The 24752-nt window shown below is 36.0% G+C and overlaps 1 protein-coding gene across 2 annotated transcripts; it reads left to right on the forward strand.

Annotated features, from left to right (window-relative positions):
• Positions 1-322: 322 nt before the first annotated feature.
• Positions 323-23905, forward strand: LOC113080386 (serine/threonine-protein kinase Sgk2-like). Of its 2 annotated transcripts, none has more exons than XM_026252554.1 (11): positions 323-408; positions 2956-3010; positions 7888-7999; positions 8278-8402; positions 8580-8649; positions 8822-8928; positions 10140-10223; positions 10314-10381; positions 17366-17449; positions 17651-17705; positions 22066-23905. In XM_026252554.1, the coding sequence occupies exons 2-11, from the start codon at positions 2996-2998 to the stop codon at positions 23134-23136; spliced, it is 1791 nt and encodes a 596-aa protein (XP_026108339.1). In that variant the 5' UTR covers positions 323-408; positions 2956-2995; the 3' UTR covers positions 23137-23905. The 2 variants fall into 2 exon arrangements, with proteins under 2 accessions (XP_026108339.1, XP_026108340.1); XM_026252555.1 differs by having other exon boundaries at positions 328-408; positions 2953-3010.
• Positions 23906-24752: the final 847 nt, after the last annotated feature.

Below are 24752 nucleotides of genomic sequence, written 5' to 3' on the forward strand. Positions count from 1 at the left end.
GTTCTGTATTATGTTCTGCAATATGAACTTAACTTATAATTATTTTTATTTTTTTCTGATTATGTATCAATGAATGACAGTTTTGCCTGTCGTGATGGTGTTTGCATGAACGAGTGCGAAATATCTGCTAATTGCGTAATTTTTTCCTATTACTTACTGTATACTGGGCACTTTTTTGCATCTAACGTTAAATAATGGCTCTTATCAACACTGATTGACATATTTCTTCAAATTATTTTGACAGTTAACTTTTGGCCAATTTGTGGGCGGATTTGTGTGAGCTGTTGGACTAGAAATCGTCCATCAATCTGGCAACACTAAGGGCGGGTGGAAAGAGAGAGAAAGAAGAAGGACAAAGAAGGAGGAACAAGCACGAGCAAAACGCTGAAAGTGGATTTTAACTTTAATGTAGGTAACTTTAAGCGAATTAATCATTGTTTATGTTTGTGTTATTCAAATTGTTTAAAACTAAATTGGATCGGTTGGTTCACGGTGTTATATCAGTTTTTTGTCGTCTCGCTGTGAAGCTCAAGAGTTTCTCTTCTTCAACGTGTGAAGATCGAGCTCGAGCTTCTCTACGCATCGTTTATTAAGACACAAAACACTCGAGCGCTTTGATCAGGACTGCTCAAGGGTGGTCAGAGTAATGATCTGAAGATGTTTGTGTGTGTTTAGGACCACTAATGTAGACTACAATTGGCAATAGTGTATGTTGTATTGATCTGCGAATAGATCGACGCACTCCAAAACGAAACTGAAAGTAGACTGGGACGAAAATGTAAAATACATTGTAGTAGGCCTAGTAATTATATATATATATTTATATATAATTTCTTATGTGGTATTGCAAAATATCCAAATAAATCGAATTGAATCTAAATAAACCGAGGTGAAGTAAGAAATTGATTTAGACTAAGTTTGTTGATTAGTTGCATGCAATCGTTACATGTATATACTTTGTTTTTAAACGAAACTATATTTATGGCGAGACAGTACAGAGCAGTGCCCTACATCAGTACATCATTATAAAGTCGAGAATTTGGATTTATTTGAAACTTTGCTTGTTTTGGTGATTGTCAATATCTCAATTTGTCCCCAGATATTATTGACGTGCTTCCACAGAGATGTTTTGATTGGCCAGCTGAGGCTGTGGGGTGGGGTGGTTTACTCAGACGATATGTTGCCCAATTGTAGATCTGTTATTCAAACAAATGGTCTTGTGTCGAATTTATACAAAACATTTCAATGTGAAATATAAAAATTAAAGTTAATTAAATGAAAATACTTGCTAGTTTTTAATTGTCCGGTGTTTACGATTAAATAATTGGAGAAGGGGATATGTAGCCTAGAGCTGTAATCGAGCCTTAAAAGTTAGGCCTCAGTGTTGCTCAGTTATGCATTTAAGATTATGCTAAGCCTACATGTTTTCGTGGAGGAAAATGATTGACTGCAGATGTCTTCAGCGCGTTCCTGCGCTCACTGATGGTGTGTCATTATTCACTCATTATTCTCATTATAAACATGGTCAAAATTTTTCCACACCTCAGACTTTGCTTTAGTAGCTGGTGCTACCAAAACGTAATCGCCAGAGGCAAGCCTCCGTTTCACCTACTCAGCATAAATTTTTGCATCTTTCTCGCGATAATCAAAACACATCACATGACCGCTCAATTACCTAGCAAACCTCAATAAGTTGGCAAAACTTAAAAATAGCATATGCATAGGAATAGCTGTTTAAAGGGCCGTTCACATATCGCGTCTTTTGCGCGTTCATTCTCGTTATTTCCAATGTAGGCGTGGGGTATGCGACGCATAATGGAAGCGATGCGGTCGCGACGCGCATACAGTGCGACGCGCTCGTTTTTTCCAGGCGCGTCCGGACCGCATCGAGTTAAAAACATCTCAACTTTTCAGAGAGCCGCAAGCGCACCGCAGGTCATGTGACAAGAACTAACCAATCAGCTCCATCCTTTCCCATAACAACTTTGAAAGCTCAGCCAAGATGAAGGAACAGCTGATCATACTTGTATATGGATTTCCATTTTGAAATAAATTTAGTAGCAGAGCTACTGAAAGCAATTTTTAGAGATGCAAATCCATTCATCCTTTGCTGAAATTTCCGCGTCTTCATGAAGAGATCACGTCATGGTTGCTTAGCAAAGGCAGACGCCTCAGGGGCGCAACTGCCTGAGCGCTTTGGAAAGAAGGAGAAAGCGGCGCGCCTAGCGTTTTACACACGTTTTTAGGTGATATGTGAACGGCCCCTAAGGCATCATCTGATGCCACAATAAACCCTTTTATTTTTATTATTTTATTTATTTTTTTAATTTTCATCTGGCTTTATTTTGTTAGGTCCATTTTTTCCGCTGTTGGTGGATGTTTAAAAAAACACTGAATATCCATTTAAGCTACACAATAGGCAAGCAGTGTACAATACACTACTGTTCAGTGGCACCTTGCAGCTGTAAAACATTTTCCCTGAGAATATTTCAGTGGTTATCTTCAAGCTCAAGTTAAAGTTGGAATAGTTTATTGTCATGTGCAGTGGGGAAAACAAGTTTCCGTAGTTTTCGCTCTCAACTACACAGCTCTAGAAGATGTTGAGGATCTTAGGTGACATGCCAAACCTCCTCAGCCTCTTTAGGAGGTGTTGTGCTCTCTTAAACAGCTGGGTGGTGTTGAGAGTCCAGGTGAGGTCCTCACTGATGAGGACCCCCAGGTATTTAAAGCTGCTCAAACTCTCCACTTCAATCTCTCAGATAAACAGTGGCTGAGTGTGACTGTGTCCAATATTTGTGTTGGCTGTTCAGAACTCTGAATAGGCCCTGACAATTAGATACATTCAGCTGTTTATATGCAAAAAATAAAATAAAATATGCCAAGGAGTGTTTTACAAACAAACGAATAAAAAACATGTAGGCCTATTAATAAATGTTATTATTTTGTGTTTAGCAGATAACTGATGAGTTGTCATTGTCTTCTATGAGGTGGAAACATGAATGAGTTACAGGTGAGTACAATTTTATATTTACAAGCTTTACATTTTTAGAGTAAAATGGTTTAATTGTCATTGAATTGAATAAAAATAAAAATAATTATTTACGCAACATAAATTGTCATGTGCCTCAACAAGTAAAGGCATAACATAATGATATCTTTGCAAATCTTTAGCTAATGGTTAATTAAAACAGATACTGGAATTTGAAATGCATAGCTTTGACCCATTGTGGTAGTTAACACATTAAGTTAGACTACTAGTTAATACTATGTTATTAAGGAATTAATACATGATGACACATTTAATTAGTAACAATCCATATATTGCTTTATTAATCAGACATACTTTTTATCAGTTGCTGATTTAGTAATCATTAATGAATGGTACAGAAACAGAACAGTCGTTCGTTCTTTTGTCACGTGAGAGCAACAATGGTTACAGAAATTAGTTAATAATTCCCAACCTTCCTTACAAACAAGCACATAGGGAGACTAACGAGGGGAGGTGAGCTAACAGACTGAACAGCGAGCAATTAATTAATCATTTCTGTTTCTTTTAATTTGGTCTTGGTTGCATTATACTTTATATAGTGTGATCAGTGTAAATAGATGTATTGGGGTTTTTGCATATTAACACGTAACATTTTAATTGTATTCTGCTGAAATGAATGAAATTACTTGAAAAAGTATTTGTTCATTTTTCTGAACGAGATTCAAAAATCTGAGTCAGTAAAATGATTTGAACTTCCCATCTCTAGTAAACTGCATCAAATTTCTGTGTTTTGTTGGCAATCAGTGCATAAGTACTCATGAGTCTTTAGCTTCACCCACGGCACACCTCCAGGAGCTCGGCTGTTTTCGGTGAGAATCGTAAATATGTGTCTTTCTTTTATAAATCTGATAAAACTAAAGACTCTTCAGAAATATGAAGAATGCAATACTACTATATACATACTCAATATTAAAGGAGCTATGTGGAGGTTTTTACTTAATAAAAAATCTTTAAGATTTTAATTTGTACATGTATGCAGGGCCGTGCACAGATCTTTTGAGGGGCATGTGCTGAAACTGAAAAAGGGCACCCTCCTCCCTTTTTTTATATCAAGATTATTTAGTTAGCCTGCATAAAAGGAAGAAATGGTCACATCTTCATGAGAAATACGTTAACACAAAATAATAGTCTCCAAAGCTTTAGATTTATTCATAATTAATAACAACCATAATAATAATATTAGATAATATAGATAAACAGGGTTTTAAGGGCTTCTTTAAACCTAATTACAACAGCTCTTGTGTACTCCCTCTTTTTTAAATTGCATTTATAGAGAAAACAAATATTTGACTCATACATAAACATGTTAACCAAATAATACAAATTAGCTTATAAAACCAAACAGAAACCAAAATCTTTTTTTATTGAACTTTATGCACTTTTTTTATGAACTTAGCAAAGTGAATATATAAAAAATGATATATATTCTCTTTTTTTAGCTATTCTGTTTGGTTTTTATTTTTGACAAACTTTTTTGAAATATAATTTAAGTAATTATGTCCAACTCAATTCCAGATTATAAGAAACTATAGCCATACCGTTACTATAACATATCCAACATGTATCCGCCTACCTGGCAAAAATTTGATACTGTGGTGGACCAGGGATGTTGGTCTCTTGAAGGTCTCTTATTCACTACACTTTCCCTAAAATAAAAATAGTGTGAAAAGTACAGTTGCAGTAAAAAGCATTTCTGAAGGATCACGTGACACTGAACAGTACTGAACTGGAGTAATGATGCTGAAAATTCAGCTTTGATCACAAAACTAAGTTACATTTTAAAATATATTCAAATAGAAAACAGTTATTTAAAATTGTAAAAATATTACACAATATTAGTGTAATGGATCACTCAGGAGACAGAGGAGTAACAGATGAAGATGGTATTTATTAAAGACACAAGAGGAGCAGGTAGTGAGGAGTGGATGGGTGTTGGGATCCGTGCCGGGAAGGTGACCACACACACGCACAGTTGGGGTTTTGAGGACTTCGGAGGCAATCCTTAGAGAGAAGATAGAAGAGGAGTCTTCAGAGGTTATCCTTGGAGAGAAGATAAAGATGAGTTAGTCCTAATAGTTAGCACACAGGAATGATCTTGTCGCGAACGTGACCAGACAATGACTGGGTGCGTGTGTGTGGCTTTTATGGTGCTGCGGTGGATGACTGGTGATGAGGATCAGGTGGTGATGGTTCAGTACTCAGGTGAGGGTGTGTGCTGTGATTGTGTGGAGGTGGAACCTGGCGTTACCTACCTTCCTGTGGTAAAATACATTTGGCCAAAATCGCATTTTATTAAAGATGAAATGCTACTGTATGCACAGGCTATTTAAGTGTTGGCTATGTATTGGCTATGATTAGATGGCAAATGCTAGCCCTCTCTCTCAGGCGACGTCCCACATGTCTCAATCAGTGAGTCAGTCAGACATCAAATAAATAAAATATGAGCCTTTATAGACATAGTGTTTAGTAGTACTTATTAAAAACAACAAGATATTTATTTACCCTTCGCTAAAAATATTTGTTAATAAATATTTGTAAAACAGACAGACAGACGTAAAGGGTGACCAATAGCATTGATATAAAAAAAAAAACACAACCAAAAAAGGGCACTTCGGAGTGTAAGGGCAAAAAGGGCATGTGCTCTGCACAGGTTGAGCCCTACCTGTGCACGTGCCTGCATGTATGAGCCAACCATGATGTAAAAAAAAGGACACCTCGACTGTCGACTATTATCTTTTACAAATAATACAGTGTCATCAGCCAATTGAGAAATTTTGACTTCTGTCAAATATTTCTAATCCTAGAATGCTTTGATTGTTATTTTTTTTTTTAAATAGAGATAACTTACACAATTAATAAAAACAGAAAGGGGGAAATTGGGCAACCTTGTCATACAACACAATGGATACCAAATCTTTTAGAGGTTCCTATATTAAGAGTAATAAAACTGTATCTTTATAAAACATTTCTATAATATCAATGAAATTGATCCCAAACCCAAAAAGTTTCAGAGATTGAAGTAAGAAGCCATGTTCAATAGTATCGAAGGCTTTACAAAAATCTAAAACAAGATACGAGCCCCTGACTCTGTCTGGTCAGAATAGTCTAAAAGGTCAAAAATAAGACGGATGTTGCTACTAATATGTCTATTTTGAATAAATCCTTTTTGAGATTCATGAACAATTTGATTGAGCATATATACCAATGAAATCAGTTTTTAGACTGTATTAAACAGAGCAATAGGTCTCCAATTATCAGTTTCTAAAGGATGTTTGTCTGGTTTAGGGATCAGAGAGATTAAGCCTTGTTTCATAGCTGTGGCCAATTACTTTTTTTTTGTTTTTTTTACATTTATTCATTGCACATAAAAAAAGTGGTTCTTCTAATATATTCCAAAAATATTGGTCAAATTCGAACGAAAGTCCATCAGGACATGGACTCTTACCTTTTTTTATATGTCGGAGAGCTATCTGCAATTCTTCTCTCTTGAGGTCAGAATCACAAAGATTTTTAAAGTTATTATGTATCAATGGAGAAAATTTTGAAAATTGTCAGTAAAACATTAGCAGCTAACGTAATTAAAATCAGATTGATATAATTTTTCATAAAAATAAATTCTGAAATTAATTTAGGATTCTCACATAAGGTGTTATTAATACATTATGCTGACAATGATTTTTCTTAAAATGCATTTTTTCAAGGGCAAAAAAATAAATAAAGTCTGTGTTCCTCTCGCCATTTTCAATCTATTTAGCTCTTGAGCACATGAAAACTCCTTTAACCTTGTTAGTATTCAAGTTATTATGTTTTGCTTGTAAAGAATGAAGCTCACTTTCCTGTATTGGGGAGAGAGTCTGAACTCTCCAAAGATGATCAACTTTGTCTAACAATTCTGTTTCTATGTGCTCTCTATCCTTTTTTATTTCCTTACTTCGTTTAATGGCCAAATTGTCCCCTTGGAATTATAAGGTTCTATCTGATCCGAGGTGTTTTGAGATATTGAGCTTTAAAGGTTTTGCATTTCATTCGACTGTGTAGACAGAACCTTTTTGTCTTTTAAATAAAAAAAATAAACAAAATTACTAAATCTATCATATAACTAAATTGACAAAAATGTTAGATAGAACCTTATAATTCTGAGGGGACAGAATGTCTGGATTTAAATGTTAATAGCCCCCTTTTGAAACAAAGTGTAACATCTCTAAATTAAATATATCAGTGGCTTACATTCCGATAAGTTTTATGAAAATACAGGTGCATTTTGTGGAAAAGTTCATTTATTTCAGTAATTCAACTCAAATTGTGAAATAAATTCAGTGCACACAGACTGAGTTTAAGTCAGTCTGTGTGTTTAACAGTGTTTAAGTTTAAGTCTTTGGTTCTTTTAATTGTGATGATTTTGGCTCACATTAAAAAAAAAACCCACCAATTCATGATCTTAACAAATTAGAATACTTCATAAGGCCAATAAAAAAAATAAAAATAAAAAAAAAGATATACCTTTTTAGTGAATTGTTGGCCTACTGGAAAGTTTATTTACTGTACATGTACTCAATACTTGGTAGGGGCTCTTTTTGCTTTATACTCCATCTGTTTGATGGCTCCTTTATACAAAATGGAAATACTTGTATATGATTGAATATAATCATCAAATATAACTAGAAAAAAAACTTGATTTCTTTAAACAGCATATACAACTGGCTAGGCAACTTTAGTCAACTTGAATATTGACCTTTATCTCACAGGAGCAGGATCTTTTTCCCGAGTACAGTGCACAGACTTACAATTTGAAATATGAAAGATAATTTACTAAGAGATGGTTTTACTTTTTCTTAAAGATGCAACACTATAGCAGACTTTCTGACTCCAGAAGTGACAGGAATGAAACCAATCTCTCTGACTCCAGTGATGACAGCGATTCAAGCATTGGAATACCTCCTCATTTCAGTCGTGAGTAAAATTCATAATGAAGTAACTGAGTAACATCAGTGTTTTGTATAAGCAGCATCAAGCAGCAAAATCAGAAACCACAATCCGATGTCTCAGATAATGTAGTTATAACTCAAATTCACAATTAAGGTTATGTATATTAGCCCATGTGTTATACATCGTTTTTCTGATAGATTATTATGAGTATATTATAGTATAGTAATTTTGAGACCATATTAAATATTCATGGGGCTGGTTCAAATTCTGTCTCTTCTAACATGTAATAATCTTGATTGTAGAATTGTTAGAAGATCATGGATACACCATACAGAAAGAAATTGGACAAAGGGCTTCGAGAAAAGTGTTTCTGGTGTATGACGAAGAAGGAAATCCTTATGTAATCAAAAAGATTAATTCCAAAAATGTAAGTACAATAAAGCATATACTAAATCAAGTATTTAGTACCATATTAATGTCATATTTTGTCGCCGTTTAAATTCTATTAAAGATGCATTTTTTCAATTGCTAATAGTGTCAATTTTACGTAGAAGTGATTCAGGAAAAAATATATATATATAAATGACAATTTTTTTCCCCACAGAAGAGGGAAATCGAGATCTTGAAAAGTTTGGAGCATGGATATATTGTTACTTATGGGGATGTATTTGAAGGTATGTTAAAATTGTATGTTTATTAAATATAAATATTATTAATAAAGACATACCGTGCAGAGAAAGATAATAACATGAACAAAACAAAAACATCTGTAAATTTTGGAAATAAAGTCATAATACTAATACATGATTCTAAGTTATATTACTGACTGGATATTTCTTTATTTAGATGAAGAAGCAGGACTCTTTTATGTTGTGATGGAGTATTGTGCTGGAGGAGATCTTCACCAGAGGATGCAAGCACAGAAAGAAAGAGGTTTTTTTGAAGAACAGCAGGTGAGTGTCTTATATGGACATACATACTCTAGGCAAATGTACATTCATTAATTTTAATGAAGATAAACATTTATGTACAAGTTTGTAATATTAATGTATAAGTTATGCATTGTTCCTTCTTTAAATAGCTAGTAGTTACTGTCTAAAGTTAGTAAATATGCTCTTAGAAAAATCCAAAATGCTTTGAGTTTGTGTTGATTACAATCCCGATGTGTTTTTTTGTTTCCAAAATTGATAAGAAAAAAATTTATCTTTGAGCTTTAATATTTAATGAAATATACAAACTAGAAAAGTATCAAGAAACAACAAATAGACAGAAACTCTAGTCCTTCAGTTTTTAGACTAAGGAGAAGGTTTTTTAGTTCTGAAAATTACAGGATGTTTTTATAGGTGTTGGTCACGAGGGACACTTTTAGAAAAAGGTGATTCTGTCCTCCACGCTTTGTTTGACCCACCGCCGATATCTCAGCCCGTTTTCTCTTCACAGTTCACGCTTGTGTGATGTAATACAAAAAATTAAACTGAAGATGCTACCCTCCCCTCGTTACCTGCATTATTGTTTTTTTTTAACCTGACAGTGAAGATATTGATTCTCCTGAGGTGAAAATCCTTCTGTATTTCAGTCAATCTTAACACTCTTGAGCAGCTGTGAGGGGATTCTGTAAAGACGAGCTGAACAACACTCCCCATTAAAAACCAGGGCATTTAATTCAGGAGTTAAACAGGACAGATGTGAAAATTTGTCATGAACTTGTACAGTCAGTGCCAAGAAGGGTCAGAGCTGTGCACTTAGAGTTATGGAGGACATAGAACTGGAATATTACACTTGGTTGAATTAAATCTAGGTTGTACTCAATTCTTCTTATTTTACAGATTTCTCAGTTCATGCCTCCTTGAAAACATTTACATGTAAACAAAGTAACATGTAGCCCACGTTACATTAATGTTCCACAATAGTACTAAAATGGAAAGTACTGAGGAAGTCCAGACCACACTACAGAATATTGGTACATTTTTTTAATGGGCAGCCTGTACCCTAGTACTGATGAAAGACTCAAAAAACTTGTAAGGGTAAAGATGCAGCCTTTTAGGGTATAAAGTGATAGTTGAAAAGTAATAAAATGCAAATACATAGGTCTGAAATGTTTAACTACTTAGTAAATACTGTACTAATGAACTCGCTGCTTTCTCCATGTTTAATATCTGTGTAGATTCTTGACTGGTTTGTTCAGATTTGTCTGGCTCTGCAGTATATTCATAAGAGAAATATTATTCACAGAGATATAAAGCCACAGGTAAACACTGACAAAAAGCTCAATAAATATTTTGTCACCAAACCAAATAAATTAGTTTTCAGCAAATAATAATTTGTGCTGTCATTGTAGAATGTTTTTCTGACTGAGTATGGTTACATCAATCTTGGAGATGTTGGATGCTCAAAAAGATTGGAAAGGTAAGTACATAGATCTATATTTCAGTCATACTTCACTTTGTCTGCGATAACTAAACAAATTCAAACTATAGTATTTCATAATATATTTATGTTATGATCTGATTACTATCATAAAATAAGATACAAGAAATTAGATAAAATACCGTATGTTTAAAATAGTATGCATGCAATCTGAGCAAAGGGCATATTACTATAGCTTCCGGCTTTGCTACCGTTCGGATGTTCTAGCTTACTGCTCTGCGCTTTGCTTCTTATTTCTGTACTTTTCTCTGATTTTTCTAAGATTTTTACTTCAGCATATCAGCACAGTGCTCAAACAACATATTTTTGGCACAAACACTAAAACTAAAGAATGCCTCCTGTTGGATCTACTTGTTGCATGAACTGATGCAAACGTCTACAAAGGATTGTGATTCTTGAAACAAAGTTACTTTCTGGACTTCCAAAACAGACGGAACACTCAGAAGACTGTAGTCATGGACCCCCTCAGCATACAGCTGGTGAGTCCCATGAATCTTCTGAATCTCAACAGTTTATACCAAGTGTAGAGGAACAAGCCGAAACTGATCGCCACACTAATCGATGGCACAAACAGGGAGCGAGACCCAAAGGAACACGAGATATGAGATTGTCACGAGTTTCTCGTATTGCTGCTGTAGCTTCCTCTACCCCAGATTCGACTATGACGAGGCTTGTAAATACTGGTATTCTACCACCCCATATACATCTGAAGAACAGATTTAAAGCATCAATAAATGTGGGTGAGGAATCCCCAAATGTGATTAAACATGGATCGGATCAGCCAGCAGCTAACACCGCTACTAACAGGCGCTCAAGGACGAGCAGACAGCGGCTTTCAGCTCTGATAGTGGGTGACTCTGTTATCAGAAACATCCGTAGCAGGACTACAACAACATGCTGCCTTCCTCAAGCAACGGTCTCTGATGTGAACAAGGAACTTCAGAACATTCTGATGAAGCACAAGACTGCAAATCAAATCATCATCCATGTGGGAAAGAATGATATTCGGAAAGAGCAGTCAGAACTCCTTAAGAAGGACATCAGTGAACATTTTGAAACACTTCGAAGACTCAAAGTTCAGTCGTTCATCAGTGGACCACTCCCAGCAAGGGGAACAAATATGTTTTCACGGATGCTTGGGCTGAACACATGGCTACAAAGATCTTGCAGTATAAAAGGAGTGAATTTCATCGACAACTTCAATCTTTTCTGGGGCCATAGACAACTGTTTAAACCGGATGGTCTCCACCCAAACAAACTTGGTGCTAGAGTGCTTAAGAACAATATCTACTTCTCCCTCCGTCATCCTTCAGCAGAGTGTGTCAATCCATTCAGCACACACACACCGGGTCCGAGTCATCATGTGGTTGACATATCCCACAAGGACACTGATAACACCATGCAGACAAAACAATCACTGCTGATAGACACTATCCCTGCTGAGCACTACCCACAGAGCTCCTCACAGACAGACTGTGATATATCAAAACAGCTACAAGATTCAGCACCCAAGGACGGCTTTCTGGAAAACAGCCAGGGAAGCCAGGACAACATATCACAGCCACCGGAAACACCAGAGACACAGCCCATCTCACTAGACACATTATCCCTCTCTCCAGCATCTCCACTTCTGTGCTTCTCACAGAAAATGGAGGAATTGGTGTATGCTGGGACTAAACTCTCCCACTCATTCACTGCTAGCCCCCAGATATCAACAAAAAAACGGCGGGCCCCCCAACCACCAAAGCCTGTGGGCCCTGTTCCTATGAAAGCTCTCCGACCGCTGCCACAACGCCAGGGCCCAAACCCTCTTTCTGCTGAAGGTGAACCAGAAACAACTGATAGCAGCTCTCAGTGATATGTGTCGGGTCCCCGCTATAATAGCAGCAACATTCACAATTGCTTACAAACCAAGCGGGAACCCAGTGTGCCTGTAGCTTTCTTTATTTCAGTTTTATCACGTGATAGAAAGTCTAAGGCCTTTTCAAGCCGAAGGGCAAACTCATCTAATCTGCGGTCTATTATGCATCAAACTAAGATTGATGTAAAGACACAAAGCACTGCCATCAAGCTAGCATCTTTAAACATTCGCTCACTAAAAAATAAATCATTTCTAATCAATAACTTTATAAACGCAAACAATCTGGATTTTATGTTTCTAAATGAAACATGGCTAGAAGACAGCGGCAGTGCAACAATCCTAAATGAAGCAGCCCCTCCTAACTTCACTTACATGAGTGTCTGCAGGACTGTTAGGAGAAGTGGGGGTGTAGCTGCTCTGTTTAAAGATGTCTATCAATGCAAGCAAGTGTCATTTGGTCAGTACTTGTCTTTTGAATATCTAGGGATTGTGCTGAAAGGTGCCCCACGCATTCTGTTTATTATTATTTACAGGCCTCCAAAATACTCGCCAGCCTTTGTTGAAGAGGTCACAGAAATGTTATCAATAATTTCCTCAGAGTTTGACTGTTTTGCAATTGCAGGGGATTTTAATATTCACATAGATAATGCAGAAAACAAAACTACAAAAGAAATGATAACGGTTCTAAACACTTTTGACCTGATTCAGCATGTGCATGGACCCACACACAAAGGTGGACACACTCTAGACTTAATCATCAGTAGGGGTCTAAACATTTCATCCATTGTTATTAAGGACATAGCACTATCTGATCACTTCTGTATTTTCTTTGATATATTGATCTCTGCTACAACTGAATCTAGATCGGTCTCTGTCAGAAGGAGATGCATAAACGAGAACACAAGTGTACTATTTATGGAGGTTATATCTTTAACACCAAGCATTTCTGCAGACTCTGTTGATATTCTCCTCGATTCCTTCAACTCAAAAGTTAAGAATGTTATTGATGATATTGCACCAATAATAGTCAGTAAGAAAACAGACAGATATCAGTTTGGAGAAGATCAACAGCAGTTCAGACTATGAAAAGACAATGCAGAAAAGCTGAGCGGAGGTGGAGGAAGACGAAACTTGAAATTCACTATAGCATCTATAAAGACAGCCTTCATGCTTTTAATGTGAAACTAGCCACAATTGACAGAATTTCTTCTCAAACCTTATAAACAGTAACTTAAATAACACTCGTACTCTTTTTGCCACTGTTGAGAGACTGACAAACCCCCCAAGTCAGATTCCTAGTGAAATGCTATCAGACAGCAAATGCAATGAGTTTGCTTCCTTCTTTTCTGAGAAGATAATCAATATCAGGAAGGCGATTAGCACATTCTCAAGAAATGCAGAGGTCAGACAGATTAGGCCACAATACCAAAAAGATACTTTGTCTATCTTTGAAACAATTGATAGCAAGATTCTGGAAGACATAGTGCAGCAACTAAAATCGTCAACCTGCTATCTTGACACACTTCCCACATCTTTTTTCAAAAGTGTGCTTAACTGCCTAGAAGCAGATCTTTTAGAAGTGGTGAACGCCTCACTTCTTTCTGGGACATTTCCAAACTCCTTAAAAACTGCAGTTGTTAAACCCCTCCTGAAAAAGAGCAATCTTGATAACACAATTTTGAGAAATTATAGACCAAAATCTAATCTTTCTTCTATAGGCAAAATTATAGAAAGGTAGTTTTTAATCAGCTGAACAAATACTTAAACTCAAATGGATACCTGGACAATTTTCAATCTGGTTTCCGACCGCATCACAGCACAGAGACAGCACTCATTAAGATAATAAATGATATTCGCTTAAATTGTGACTCTGGCAAAATATCGGTGCTGGTATTGCTAGATCTCAGTGCTGCGTTTGACACTGTCGATCATAACATACTACTAGAGAGACTGGAAAACTGGGTCGGGCTTTCTGGGATGGTACTAAAATGGTTCAGGTCATACTTAGAAGGGAGAGGCTATTATGTGAGTCTAGGAGAGCATAAATCTAAGTGGACGTCCATGACATGCAGAGTCCAACAAGGCTCAATTCTTGCACCGCTCTTGTTTAGCCTGTATATGCTTCCACTAAGTCAAATAATGAGAAAGAAACAAATTGCCTACCACAGCTATGCTGATGATACCCAGATTTACCTAGCCTTATCTTCAAATGACTACAGCCCCATTCACTCCCTCTGCCAATGCATTGATGAAATTAATAGTTGGATGTGCCAGAACTATCTTCAGTTAAATAAGGAAAAAACTGAAGTCATTGCATTTGGAAACAAAGATGAAGTGCTCAAGGTGAATGCATACCTTGACTCTAGGGGTCAAACAACTAAAAATCAAGTCAGGAATCTTGGTGTGATTCTCGAGACAGAGCTTAGTTTCAGTAGCCATGACAAAGCAGTAACTAAATCAGCATATTATCATTTAAAAAACATTGCAAGAATTAGATGTTTTGTTTCCATTCAAGACTTGGAGAAACTTGTTCATGCCTTTATAGCCAGCAGGGTGGACTATTGTAATGGGCTATTCACCAGCCTTCCCAAAAAGACCATTAGACAGCTGCAGCTCATCGAGAACGCTGCTGCCAGGATTCTGACTAGAACCAGAAAATCTGAGCATATCACACCAGTCCTCAGGTCCTTACACTGGCTTCCAGTTACATTTAGGATTGATTTTAAAGTACTTTTACTCGTATATAAGTCACTTAATGACCTAGGACCGAAATATATTGCAGATATGCTCACTGAATATAAACCTAACAGAGCACTCAGATCACTAGGATCAAGTCAGTTAGAAATACCAAGGGTTCACACAAAACAAGGGGAGTCCTCCTTTAGTTACTATGCTGCCCGCAGTTGGAATCAGCTTCCAGAAGAGATCAGATGTGCTAAAACACTAGTCACATTTAAATCTAGACTCAAAACCCATCTGTTTAGTTGTGCATTTATTGAATGAGCACTGCGCAATGTCCGAACTGATTGCACTAAATTTTCACAGTTTTTTAATTTATTTTATATGTTTTATGTAAAATCATTTTCTAACTGTTTTTAAATGTTTTAATCATTTTAAAAGTTTTAAAATTGCTTGTTTTATTTTTGTTATTATTTTTCTTCATGATTATTTAACTTTCTTTTATGTAAAGCACTTTGAATTACCATTGTGTACCAAATGTGCTATATAAATAAACTTGCCTTGCCTTGCCTTGCCTATAGATTGGAACTATAGTATAGGGAATAGGGATGTCCCGATCAGGTTTTTTTGTCATCGAGTCCGAGTCATTTGATTTTGAGTATCTACCGATACCGAGTCCCGATCCGATACTTCTATAATACATAAAAAAAAAAAAGAATAAAGAAGAGCAAAAAAAAAAAAAAAAAAAACAGATCCAGGATGTTCAATAAATTACATTTTGAAATATATTCAAATAGAAAACAGCTATTTTAAATAGGCTAGTATAAATATTTAAAAATGTTAATGTTTTGCTGTACATTGGATCAAATAAATGCAGGCTTAATGAACAGAAGATACTTCTTTAAACAACATTAACAAGCTTAATGTTCAAAAACTTCTGACTGGTAATATAGCCAACTTAAATTTTTCTCTAATTTCTAGCTTTTAATTGGCTTACAAATTTATAACTGCTGGATGAAAAAATAATAATAATGATTTGTTTGTATACTACAAACACTGTTTATCAAATGATAAGGCAGAATAGTTTATATACTGTAATAAATGCTATGTCAATCAGCACTCCATTGTTCATATACTTTATATATCACCTGCTGGAGATGACTTGAAAAACCATATATTGTCGTAATTGTATATTAATGTCTTTGATTTTCCAAAGGTTTCTGTTTTTCTGTGCAAATAACTGTTTTCATTTAGCGATAGCTGGATGCTTTTGACCATATTAGGAATTTCCTGATATGACTTTCTGCGCGAAAGCGCCCTCTGGCGTCGAGGGTGAATGAAACACACACTGCAGGAGTGTTTAGCGCTCCCTGATGCTCATCTCGCCTTATTCTGGGTCCGAATAAAACACCAGATCATGCGCAGACTATCCTGTCTCTTTGAGTTTAAATCTATATTTATTCACAACTTTAATATATATATCCGAGTCCTGATCTGGAGGTAACGTCTGATTCTGATCGAGTCTGAATCCACGTGATCGGGCCCGATTTCCAATCAGGTGATCGTATCTGGACATCTCTAATAGGGAAGTGTTTATATTGAAACACTTGTTGACAATTCTTGGATTTGGCGAAAGCTAAGGATTTAAGGGGCAGAGAATACGACAATTACCCAAAATAAAGAGTGTGACCGAACAGAATTCAAGTCTAGTTCAAGAAGACCACTTGCCCACTGCCCAGATTACATGTATACTATTTTAAACATAGAGTATAGTATATATGCTTACAGTACCATATCAGGTATCACTCAGCTGATCAGTTTCTCTAAACAACAACCCTATTTAAGACCATTCAATGCATGATCTTCAGTCTTTTGCACAGACATTAGCACCCACCTCCACTTCTTTACCTCCTAGCATCTCCATGATACAGCATTGGATTCTTCTTAGACCTATTGTGGCTTCATTTCTTCTTCGGTCACTCAAGCTCTATTTAATACTGATCAATAAAGATATTTATCAGATATCACAAACACTTCAACGTCACAATTACTAGTTTAGAGCACTGACACCCTGTGATGAAACAGTCATGTATGTTTACCAACCACTGCTTTCTCACATCGCCTTATGTTGGATTAAAAACTTAAAGTTCTGTCGAGTTTAGATATTTAATTATTTAATTATTAATTTAGAATATAATTTCTCCCTGAAAATATCCAGATATTGAAATCACATTCAGTGAGAGTACATCGTTCTGGGCCCTGTGAACTCAGTCCTACTTTTCATGATAAAAGCTGACTCTTCTTTTATACCTTTTTTACTAAACCAGGATAATTTCACATAAATGCTGCTTTTCACCACATCAGTGTTTCTGTCATTGGATTTGAAAGTAATGTTTCTGTTCAAATTTGTGTTCTTTTTTCAGAGATTATGAGTATTCAGAATCATTAGTGGGTGCAGAGCTGTATGTCAGTCCAGAAGTTTTGAAAAAGAAATATAAGTCCAAAAGGTTTGCTTTTTGTATGTTGAATGTGAAATTCTGATATACTTGTCGAAGTTGTTACAAAGTGTTTGCCAAAGTTACAATTTCCTGGATGAAAGACTTTAGATAGTTTAATTATTTTAGTTGTGTAAAATAATACAATTTACTTTATCACTTAAGTACAGCTATTTTATTTTTTATTTTCCATTGTTATCCATATCCTTATAGTGATATCTGGTCATTGGGATGGTTGCTCCATGATCTCTGCATGCTGGATGTGTGGGTGAGTATTTCTGTTTTTCCTTCAAAAAAAAAAAAAAAGCACTGTATTTAATCAAGCCCATGTAAATTACTGATGGTCTAACATAGGCCAGCTGGTAAGAGCTGTATAGGTAAACCTCACTCCCTAAACCTCAAGAGGTGCATTAGTGACACACACTAGAGGCTGTAGTCTTTAGTGTCCTTGTTAGAGTGCCTGCCTCCCATACTTAAAAAAATTGTTTTTTAATATATATATATATATAAACAATCTACAAACACAGTCTTCATTTACTTTTAAGATCATGGTAACTGAAAGTAAAAACTTTTCTTGAATTACAAACCCAATTCAAAAAAAGTTGGGACACTGTAGAATTGTGAGTATGAGGTAGCAATAAGAGGCCGGAAAAGTTAAATGTACATATAAGGAACAGCTGGAGGACCAATTTGCCACTTATTTAGGTCAGTTGGCAACATGACTGGGTATAAAAAGAGCCTCTTAGAAAAATAGTGGAGCAATATCAGAAAAAATGCAAAGTTATCATCATCTATAGTGCATAATATCATCCAAAGATTGAGAGAATCTGGAACAATCTCTGTTCGTAAGGGTCAAGGCCGGAAAACCATACTGGATGCACGTGATCTTCGGGCCCTTAGACAGCACTGCATCACATACAGGAATGCTACTGTAATGGAAATCACAACATTGGCTCAGGAATACTTCCAGAAAACATTGACGGTGAACACAAATCACCGTGCCATTCACCATTGCTGGCTAAAACTCTATAGATCAAAAAAGAAGCCGTATCTAAACATGATCCAGAAGCGCAGGTGTTTTCTCTGGGCCAAGGCTCATTTAAAATGGACTGTGGCAAAGTGGAAAACTGTTCTGTGGTCAGACAAATCAAAATTTGAAGTTCTTTTCGGAAAGCTGGGACTCCATGTGATCCGGACTAAAGAGGACAAGGACAACCCAAGTTGTTATCAGCGCTCAGTTCAGAAGCCTGCATCTCTGATGGTATGGGGTCTCATGAGTGTGTGTGGCATGGGCAGCTTACACATCTGGAAAGGCACCATCAATGTTGAAAGGTATATCCAAGTTCTAGAACAAGATATGCCCCCATCCAGACGTCGTCTCTTTCAGGGAAGACCTTGCATTTTCCATCATGACAATGTCAGACGACATACTGCATCAATTACAACATCATGGCTGCCTAGAAGAAGGATCCGGGTACTGAAATGGCCAGCCTGCAGTCCAGATCCCATAGACCCATAGAAAACATTTGGTGCATCATAAAGAGGAAGATGTGACAAAGAAGACCTACGACAGTTGAGCAACTAAAAGCCTGTATTAGACAAGAATGGGACAACATTCCTATTCCTAAACTTGAGCAACTTGTCTCCTCAGTCCCCAGACGTTTGCAGACTGTTATAAAAAGAATAGGGGATGCCACACAGTGCTAAACAGGATCTTTTTATACCCAATCATGTTGCCAATTGACCAAATAAGTTGCAAATTGGTCCTCCAGCTGTTCCTTATATGTACATTTAACTTTTCCGGCCTCTTATTGCTACCTGTCCCAACTTTTTTGGAATGTGTAGCTCTCATGAAATCCAAAATGAGCCAATATTTGGCATGACATTTCAAAATGTCTCACTTTCAACATTTGATATGTTATCTATATTATACTGTGAATAAAAAAATAGGTTTATGAGATTTGTAAATTTTTCCATTCCTTTTTTACTCACAATTTCTACAGTGTCCTAATTTTTTGGAATTGGGTTTGTACAAATATGTTAGAAATAATTGTTTTAGTGCTGTTAAAATAAGCGTGCTAATGCAGGTGATTAATTTTTCCAGTTTAACAGCATTAAAAATGTTTAACACTATTAACGCTGGGGCGTTCATTGCGTTAAATCACATCATTATCTACATGGCACAGCTGATTGGTTTCTGTAGCATCAGCAGCCAATGAGCTTGCCGCTCAACATTCAAATACTTGACCAGAGTTGGCTGTACCAGTTTCAGCAAGCTTTCAGAAACTATCCAAAATCAAAGTCTAAAATAAATGAATGCTCTTTTACTCCATTTCAAGGGTATTCAACCAGTGGTCCTCAGTGGTACTGCAGTGGGACGCCAATTAATGTTTGATCACAAATAATGTTTGTTAAAAAAATCAAAACATGGGTAAAAAAGCAACATAGTAAAATATAAATATAAGCACCCCAAAGCAAAAGCAAAAACACACTAATGTAATATAATATAAACTAGTGTAAATTAGGGGGAAGTCGTGGCCTTTAGGGGGAAGTCGTGGCCTAATGGTTAGAGGGTTGGACTCCCAATCGAAGGGTTGTGGGTTCTAGTCTCGGGCCGGACGGAATTGTGGGTGGGGGTAGTGCACGAACAGCTCTCTCTCTACCTTCAATACCATGACTTAGGTGCCCTTGAGCAAGGCATCGAACCCCCAACTGCTCCCCGGGCGCCGCAGCATAAATGATGCCCACTGCTCCGGGTGTGTGCTCACAGTGTGTGTGTTCACTGCTCTGTGTGTGTGCATTTCGGATGGGTTAAATGCAGAGCACAAATTCTGAGTATGGGTCACCATACTTGGCTGAATGTCACTTTCACTTTCACTTTATAATATTATGCACTCTATTTACACTATTGCATTTTTGAGACTCTTCTCCTGAGAATGTGAAATGTTTCGAAGATATTTTGAGAGCTCTCTGACCCTGCATATACAGCAACGCATCTACCAAATTCAAGGCCCAGAAACGTAGAATGGACATTGTTAAAATACTTCATGTGACAACAGTGGTTCAATCGTTATTTAATGAAGCTATGAGAATATTTTTTGTGTGCAAAAATAATGACTTTATTTTACTTGTGTTCACAAGAGTACCCCGATGCATGTTTGTGGTAATAAACTTGTAGCTAAAGTTCAAATTGCCCATTGTAACTTTGTGTTTATGATGCATACAAGTAAGTTTAAACAGTGAGCAGTATACAGACAGTGATGCATGCTTAACAATAATGTGCATAGTTCTGATCTACTTAATACAACTTCTTAATTATAATATGATTAGTTTATTTTAATATCAAAGTTTGTATACTTAATATGTAGCTCTGTTTGACATATTTTTTATCAGGGGTCCCTACTCAATGTCTCTGTCAAATAAGGGGTGCTTGCCTTGAAAAAATGAGCTGGAGAGCAGAATCCATTTGCACTTTAGTTGTTTAGCTGCTTTCCCATTCATATGTCAAATTGAATAAATTAACATAATGTATGCTACTGTATTATTAAAAACGTGATTTAACAAAATTAACAGCTGGCTAGTAAATGTATAAAACCTGCATTAACCTAGATTTATAAAAGCTAAAAAAAAAAAGTTAACCCTTGTGGATTGTTCAAATTCACTACCCTTTCGAGTTGTTCGGGATGAAAACATCCACTCAATTAAACTGCTGTAAAAATGTATCAGATTCATTTTTATTTTTTTTTTTTATAAATCTGTTAATCAACCTCAGTCCTGATCAAAACTACCAAATGTTTTTAAAAAAATCCAAGATTTTAACTCTTTAATTGCCAAGTTCATAAATTATGTCACTGATTTGGGGGGGGGGGACACACAAAATGACTTATTTTCAATATAAAAGTAATTGTGGCTGGATTTTTTTTTTTTTTTTTTTTTTTACTTTTTATAACAGTCTTGGGCATTTCAAAGATTAGTAGCAACATTGGCTTTGATGCATTTTTAGTTTTTTGTGCAGCATTCTTGGGATTTTTTTTAAAAAAATTGGTAGTTTTGATCAGGACTGATGTTGATTAATAGATTTATGCAAAACAAAAATTGAAAAAAAAAATATTTATCGGATACATTTTTACAGCAGTTTAATTTAGTGGATGTTTTCATCCACGAACATCCCGAAAGGGTAGTGAATTTGCCCACAGTGTACCGTTGAGTTTTTGAAAAATTTCAATAAGATTTGATAATAAGATTTGTCACCAAAAATCATTCCATTAGCTCAAACACAGAGAAAGTTGTGGCCGAAATAAGACTCAACTTTACCCCCTAGTGGAAGAAAACGTCCCCAACAACCCACAAGGGTTAATTGTTAATTTGATATACCTAATGGTTAAACTCAGTGGTTTTCAGCGCTGGCCTTGAGGTCCACCCACCTGTCAGTATCTTTCTAGTGATCCTGAAGAGCTTGATTAGCTTGTTAGATTAGGCTTTTAGTGGAGCTTGAGGGCTAGAGTTGAGGCCCCCTGCCTTAAATCATTAACAAATTAAACCTTATTTAAAGTCTTAAATAAAGCTTGTTCAGTAGGATTTAATGGTTATCCACATTTTTTTATTTTATTTTATTGTTTATCCCACAGTCAGATGCCATAAAGCGTCGTTTTCAATATGCCAACAGTTTGACAGGAAACACCCCCAAAATCTCGGAGAGATACTCAGAAGAACTACGAAAATTAATTCAAGAAATGCTCAGCTGTGACCCTACACAGAGACCTTCGGCTGATGAGATCCTAGCAAAACCATTCCTGAACAATGCAGTAAAGAAAAACCAGGGGATTCCAGTGGGCCTTGAAGAAAGGCTCAAGGAATCCTTCAAGATCTTTGATGAGGCCTACAATAAGCACTATCCAAACTTTGAGGCCTTAGTTGAAGAATGGAGAGTAACAACAGATACAATAGAAGAGGTTCATCGTAAATGCACTATAGGCTCTCTGACTGGTTCAGTGATTGGAGCAGCTGGAGGAATCACTGCAGTGGTTGGTGCAATTTTGGCTCCTTTCACTTTTGGAGCATCTCTGATTGTTACTGGTATTGGGATTGGAGTTGGTGTAGCAGGTGGTATAACAGGTGCTGCTTCCAGCATTACCAATACAGTCAAACAAAATTCACTCCGTGAGAATATTCAGAGAATTCAGCAGAACTTTACAGATGTGACACCACTTTTCGACTCACTGAATGCACTGAGAAGGGTACTGAAAACAGTCCAAAAATTCAAGGATTTTGTCAGTGACTCCTCTGGCAACATGCAAGTGTCACACAATGTAGACAGAAGTAGACTAGTGTGTGGCACAGAACTCATGCATCTAGGTCTGCTGGCAAATGTTGGCAGAATTGCTGCTCAAAGCGCCAGAGTAGGACGCGCAGCAGCTACAGCGGTAGCCGCAGTCACAGGAGTGTTGAGTGGAATATTAGTCATTCTTGACACATTCTTCATAGTACAAGACTCCATAGACATTCACCAGATGAGACAGGGACAAGTAATTGATCCAAACAAGGTCAAGTCAAGTTTACTCAAGTCCATTGCTCAGATGAGGAAAACACATACAGATCTATGTAATGTCTTAAAGGAAATTAAAGAAACAAGAAAGGAACTAATAAAGTATATAGAAAAGGCCAGGGCTTACAGATATTTAAAGAGTTCAAACATATAAATATGATACAAATCAGATGCACACACTACATCCAACTAATTTGTCTGTGAGCTTTAGTGAAGAAAAAGGGTTTTGCTGAAAATTATTAATGGTCTATGTTGAACACGGTCAAACGACACCACTGTAAACCCAAATTTTGATTCAACTCAAAGAGATCGAGTTCTTATTACTTAAATGTTTCTAATTTATTGACATTACTTGTTAATTCTGAGTAAGCTGAACTTTTTCATGTCCTTTCTTATTGTACTTTTGTTTTTACGTCCAATCAGTAGTTTCTACTAAAAACAAATTGAGTTTGTATTACTTAAACATCTGTCATTTCTTTACATTACTTATGAATTCTGAGTAAACTGTACTTTTTAATGGCCTATCTTATTGTAATTATGTGTTTGAGTTCAAACAACTCAATATCAAGTTTTGCCTGTTACTAACAAGACTGGCTGCAGCCTGGCGCTTCCCGTCTCATGCCGAGGCGTGTTCAACGGTTCATAGGGTCAAAAACTAAATATGAAATCGCTAATTATTTTCCATGGAGTCATGGGTAAGTTTGTGATTTTTGGATTTTATTGTTGTGTCCCTGATGTTAACATAAAATTGCATTCTGATGCTAACTTTTATACATTATTTTAATCATTTAGACATGTTTTTTGCTGTCAGTAAATAAAATATAAATATTTTTTCCATTCATGTATTAATTGCTTGACTGAAAATTACGAAGTACGCTTTGTGCAGATATCGCAGAGTCGCTGTGAGGAGTTAGTGCATCTAATCCTCTTTTTATTATTATCGCCAAATTATTACATAAAAGATCATGGTAAGAGGTTGTATCTAACAATAAACAATCATAAATAAATAAATTCATGTGTTCATCATAGTATTGATACAAGTATAGATACTATACAAGAAAAACATTTTTCACATAAAATTATAAAAAAAAAAAAAATATTCAAGAGATAACGATTTTGGGTTTTCTAATATATATTTAAAAAAAGCTTTAAGGATAAGACTTGATCACATTAGTGGAGTTAAAAATATATATATAATAAAAAATCAACAGTATTGGCTATACTACAATCACAAAATAAAAAGGCAGCCGTTTCTTCAACAAGACCACAACATGGGCAATGTTCTTGATTATCAAGATACTTACAAATACATTAATTAAACCTGTCACTTATATCTTTTAGGTTTTTGTGCTTGTTTTAACTTTGTAGGTCACATGATCAACAGCGGATGATGATATAAAAATTGCATTCAATCCAGGAAAGTGGTTGCAGCAACATCTCAGATGAAGAGTTTTTTCTAAATTATGTTTGGGTCCCAAAACCAAGGCCTGAAAAAATATAGTCCTTGAGATTGTCATTTTTATAGCATCAAAACCACTATCAGAGAACCATGTTTGGGCATTAATATCTTAAAGTGTTATTCATAGCCTCACCAAACTTTGCAGGATGGAAGACAAACATGTTCTTAGTATAACTGAACCAAAGTTTGTACTGCATGTCTATTGAGATTCTACAAGGCCCTAGATTTGGGTAAATGGCTAAACCCCTGATACTGAGGGTATTATAAACTCATTTTCTGCATCCATATGATATCAATCATTACATTTTCTT

The sequence above is a fragment of the Carassius auratus genome, unplaced genomic scaffold (assembly GCF_003368295.1).
Source record: "Carassius auratus strain Wakin unplaced genomic scaffold, ASM336829v1 scaf_tig00031189, whole genome shotgun sequence".
NCBI lineage: Eukaryota > Metazoa > Chordata > Actinopteri > Cypriniformes > Cyprinidae > Carassius > Carassius auratus.

Bases quoted from the DNA above. Each gene is read 5' to 3' on its own strand.
- LOC113080386 (XM_026252554.1), top strand. The intron at 10,382-17,365 runs GTAAGTACATAG...TTCTTTTTTCAG, and splicing joins TGCTCAAAAAGATTGGAAAG to AGATTATGAGTATTCAGAAT. The intron at 17,450-17,650 runs GTTTGCTTTTTG...ATATCCTTATAG, and splicing joins AAGAAATATAAGTCCAAAAG to TGATATCTGGTCATTGGGAT.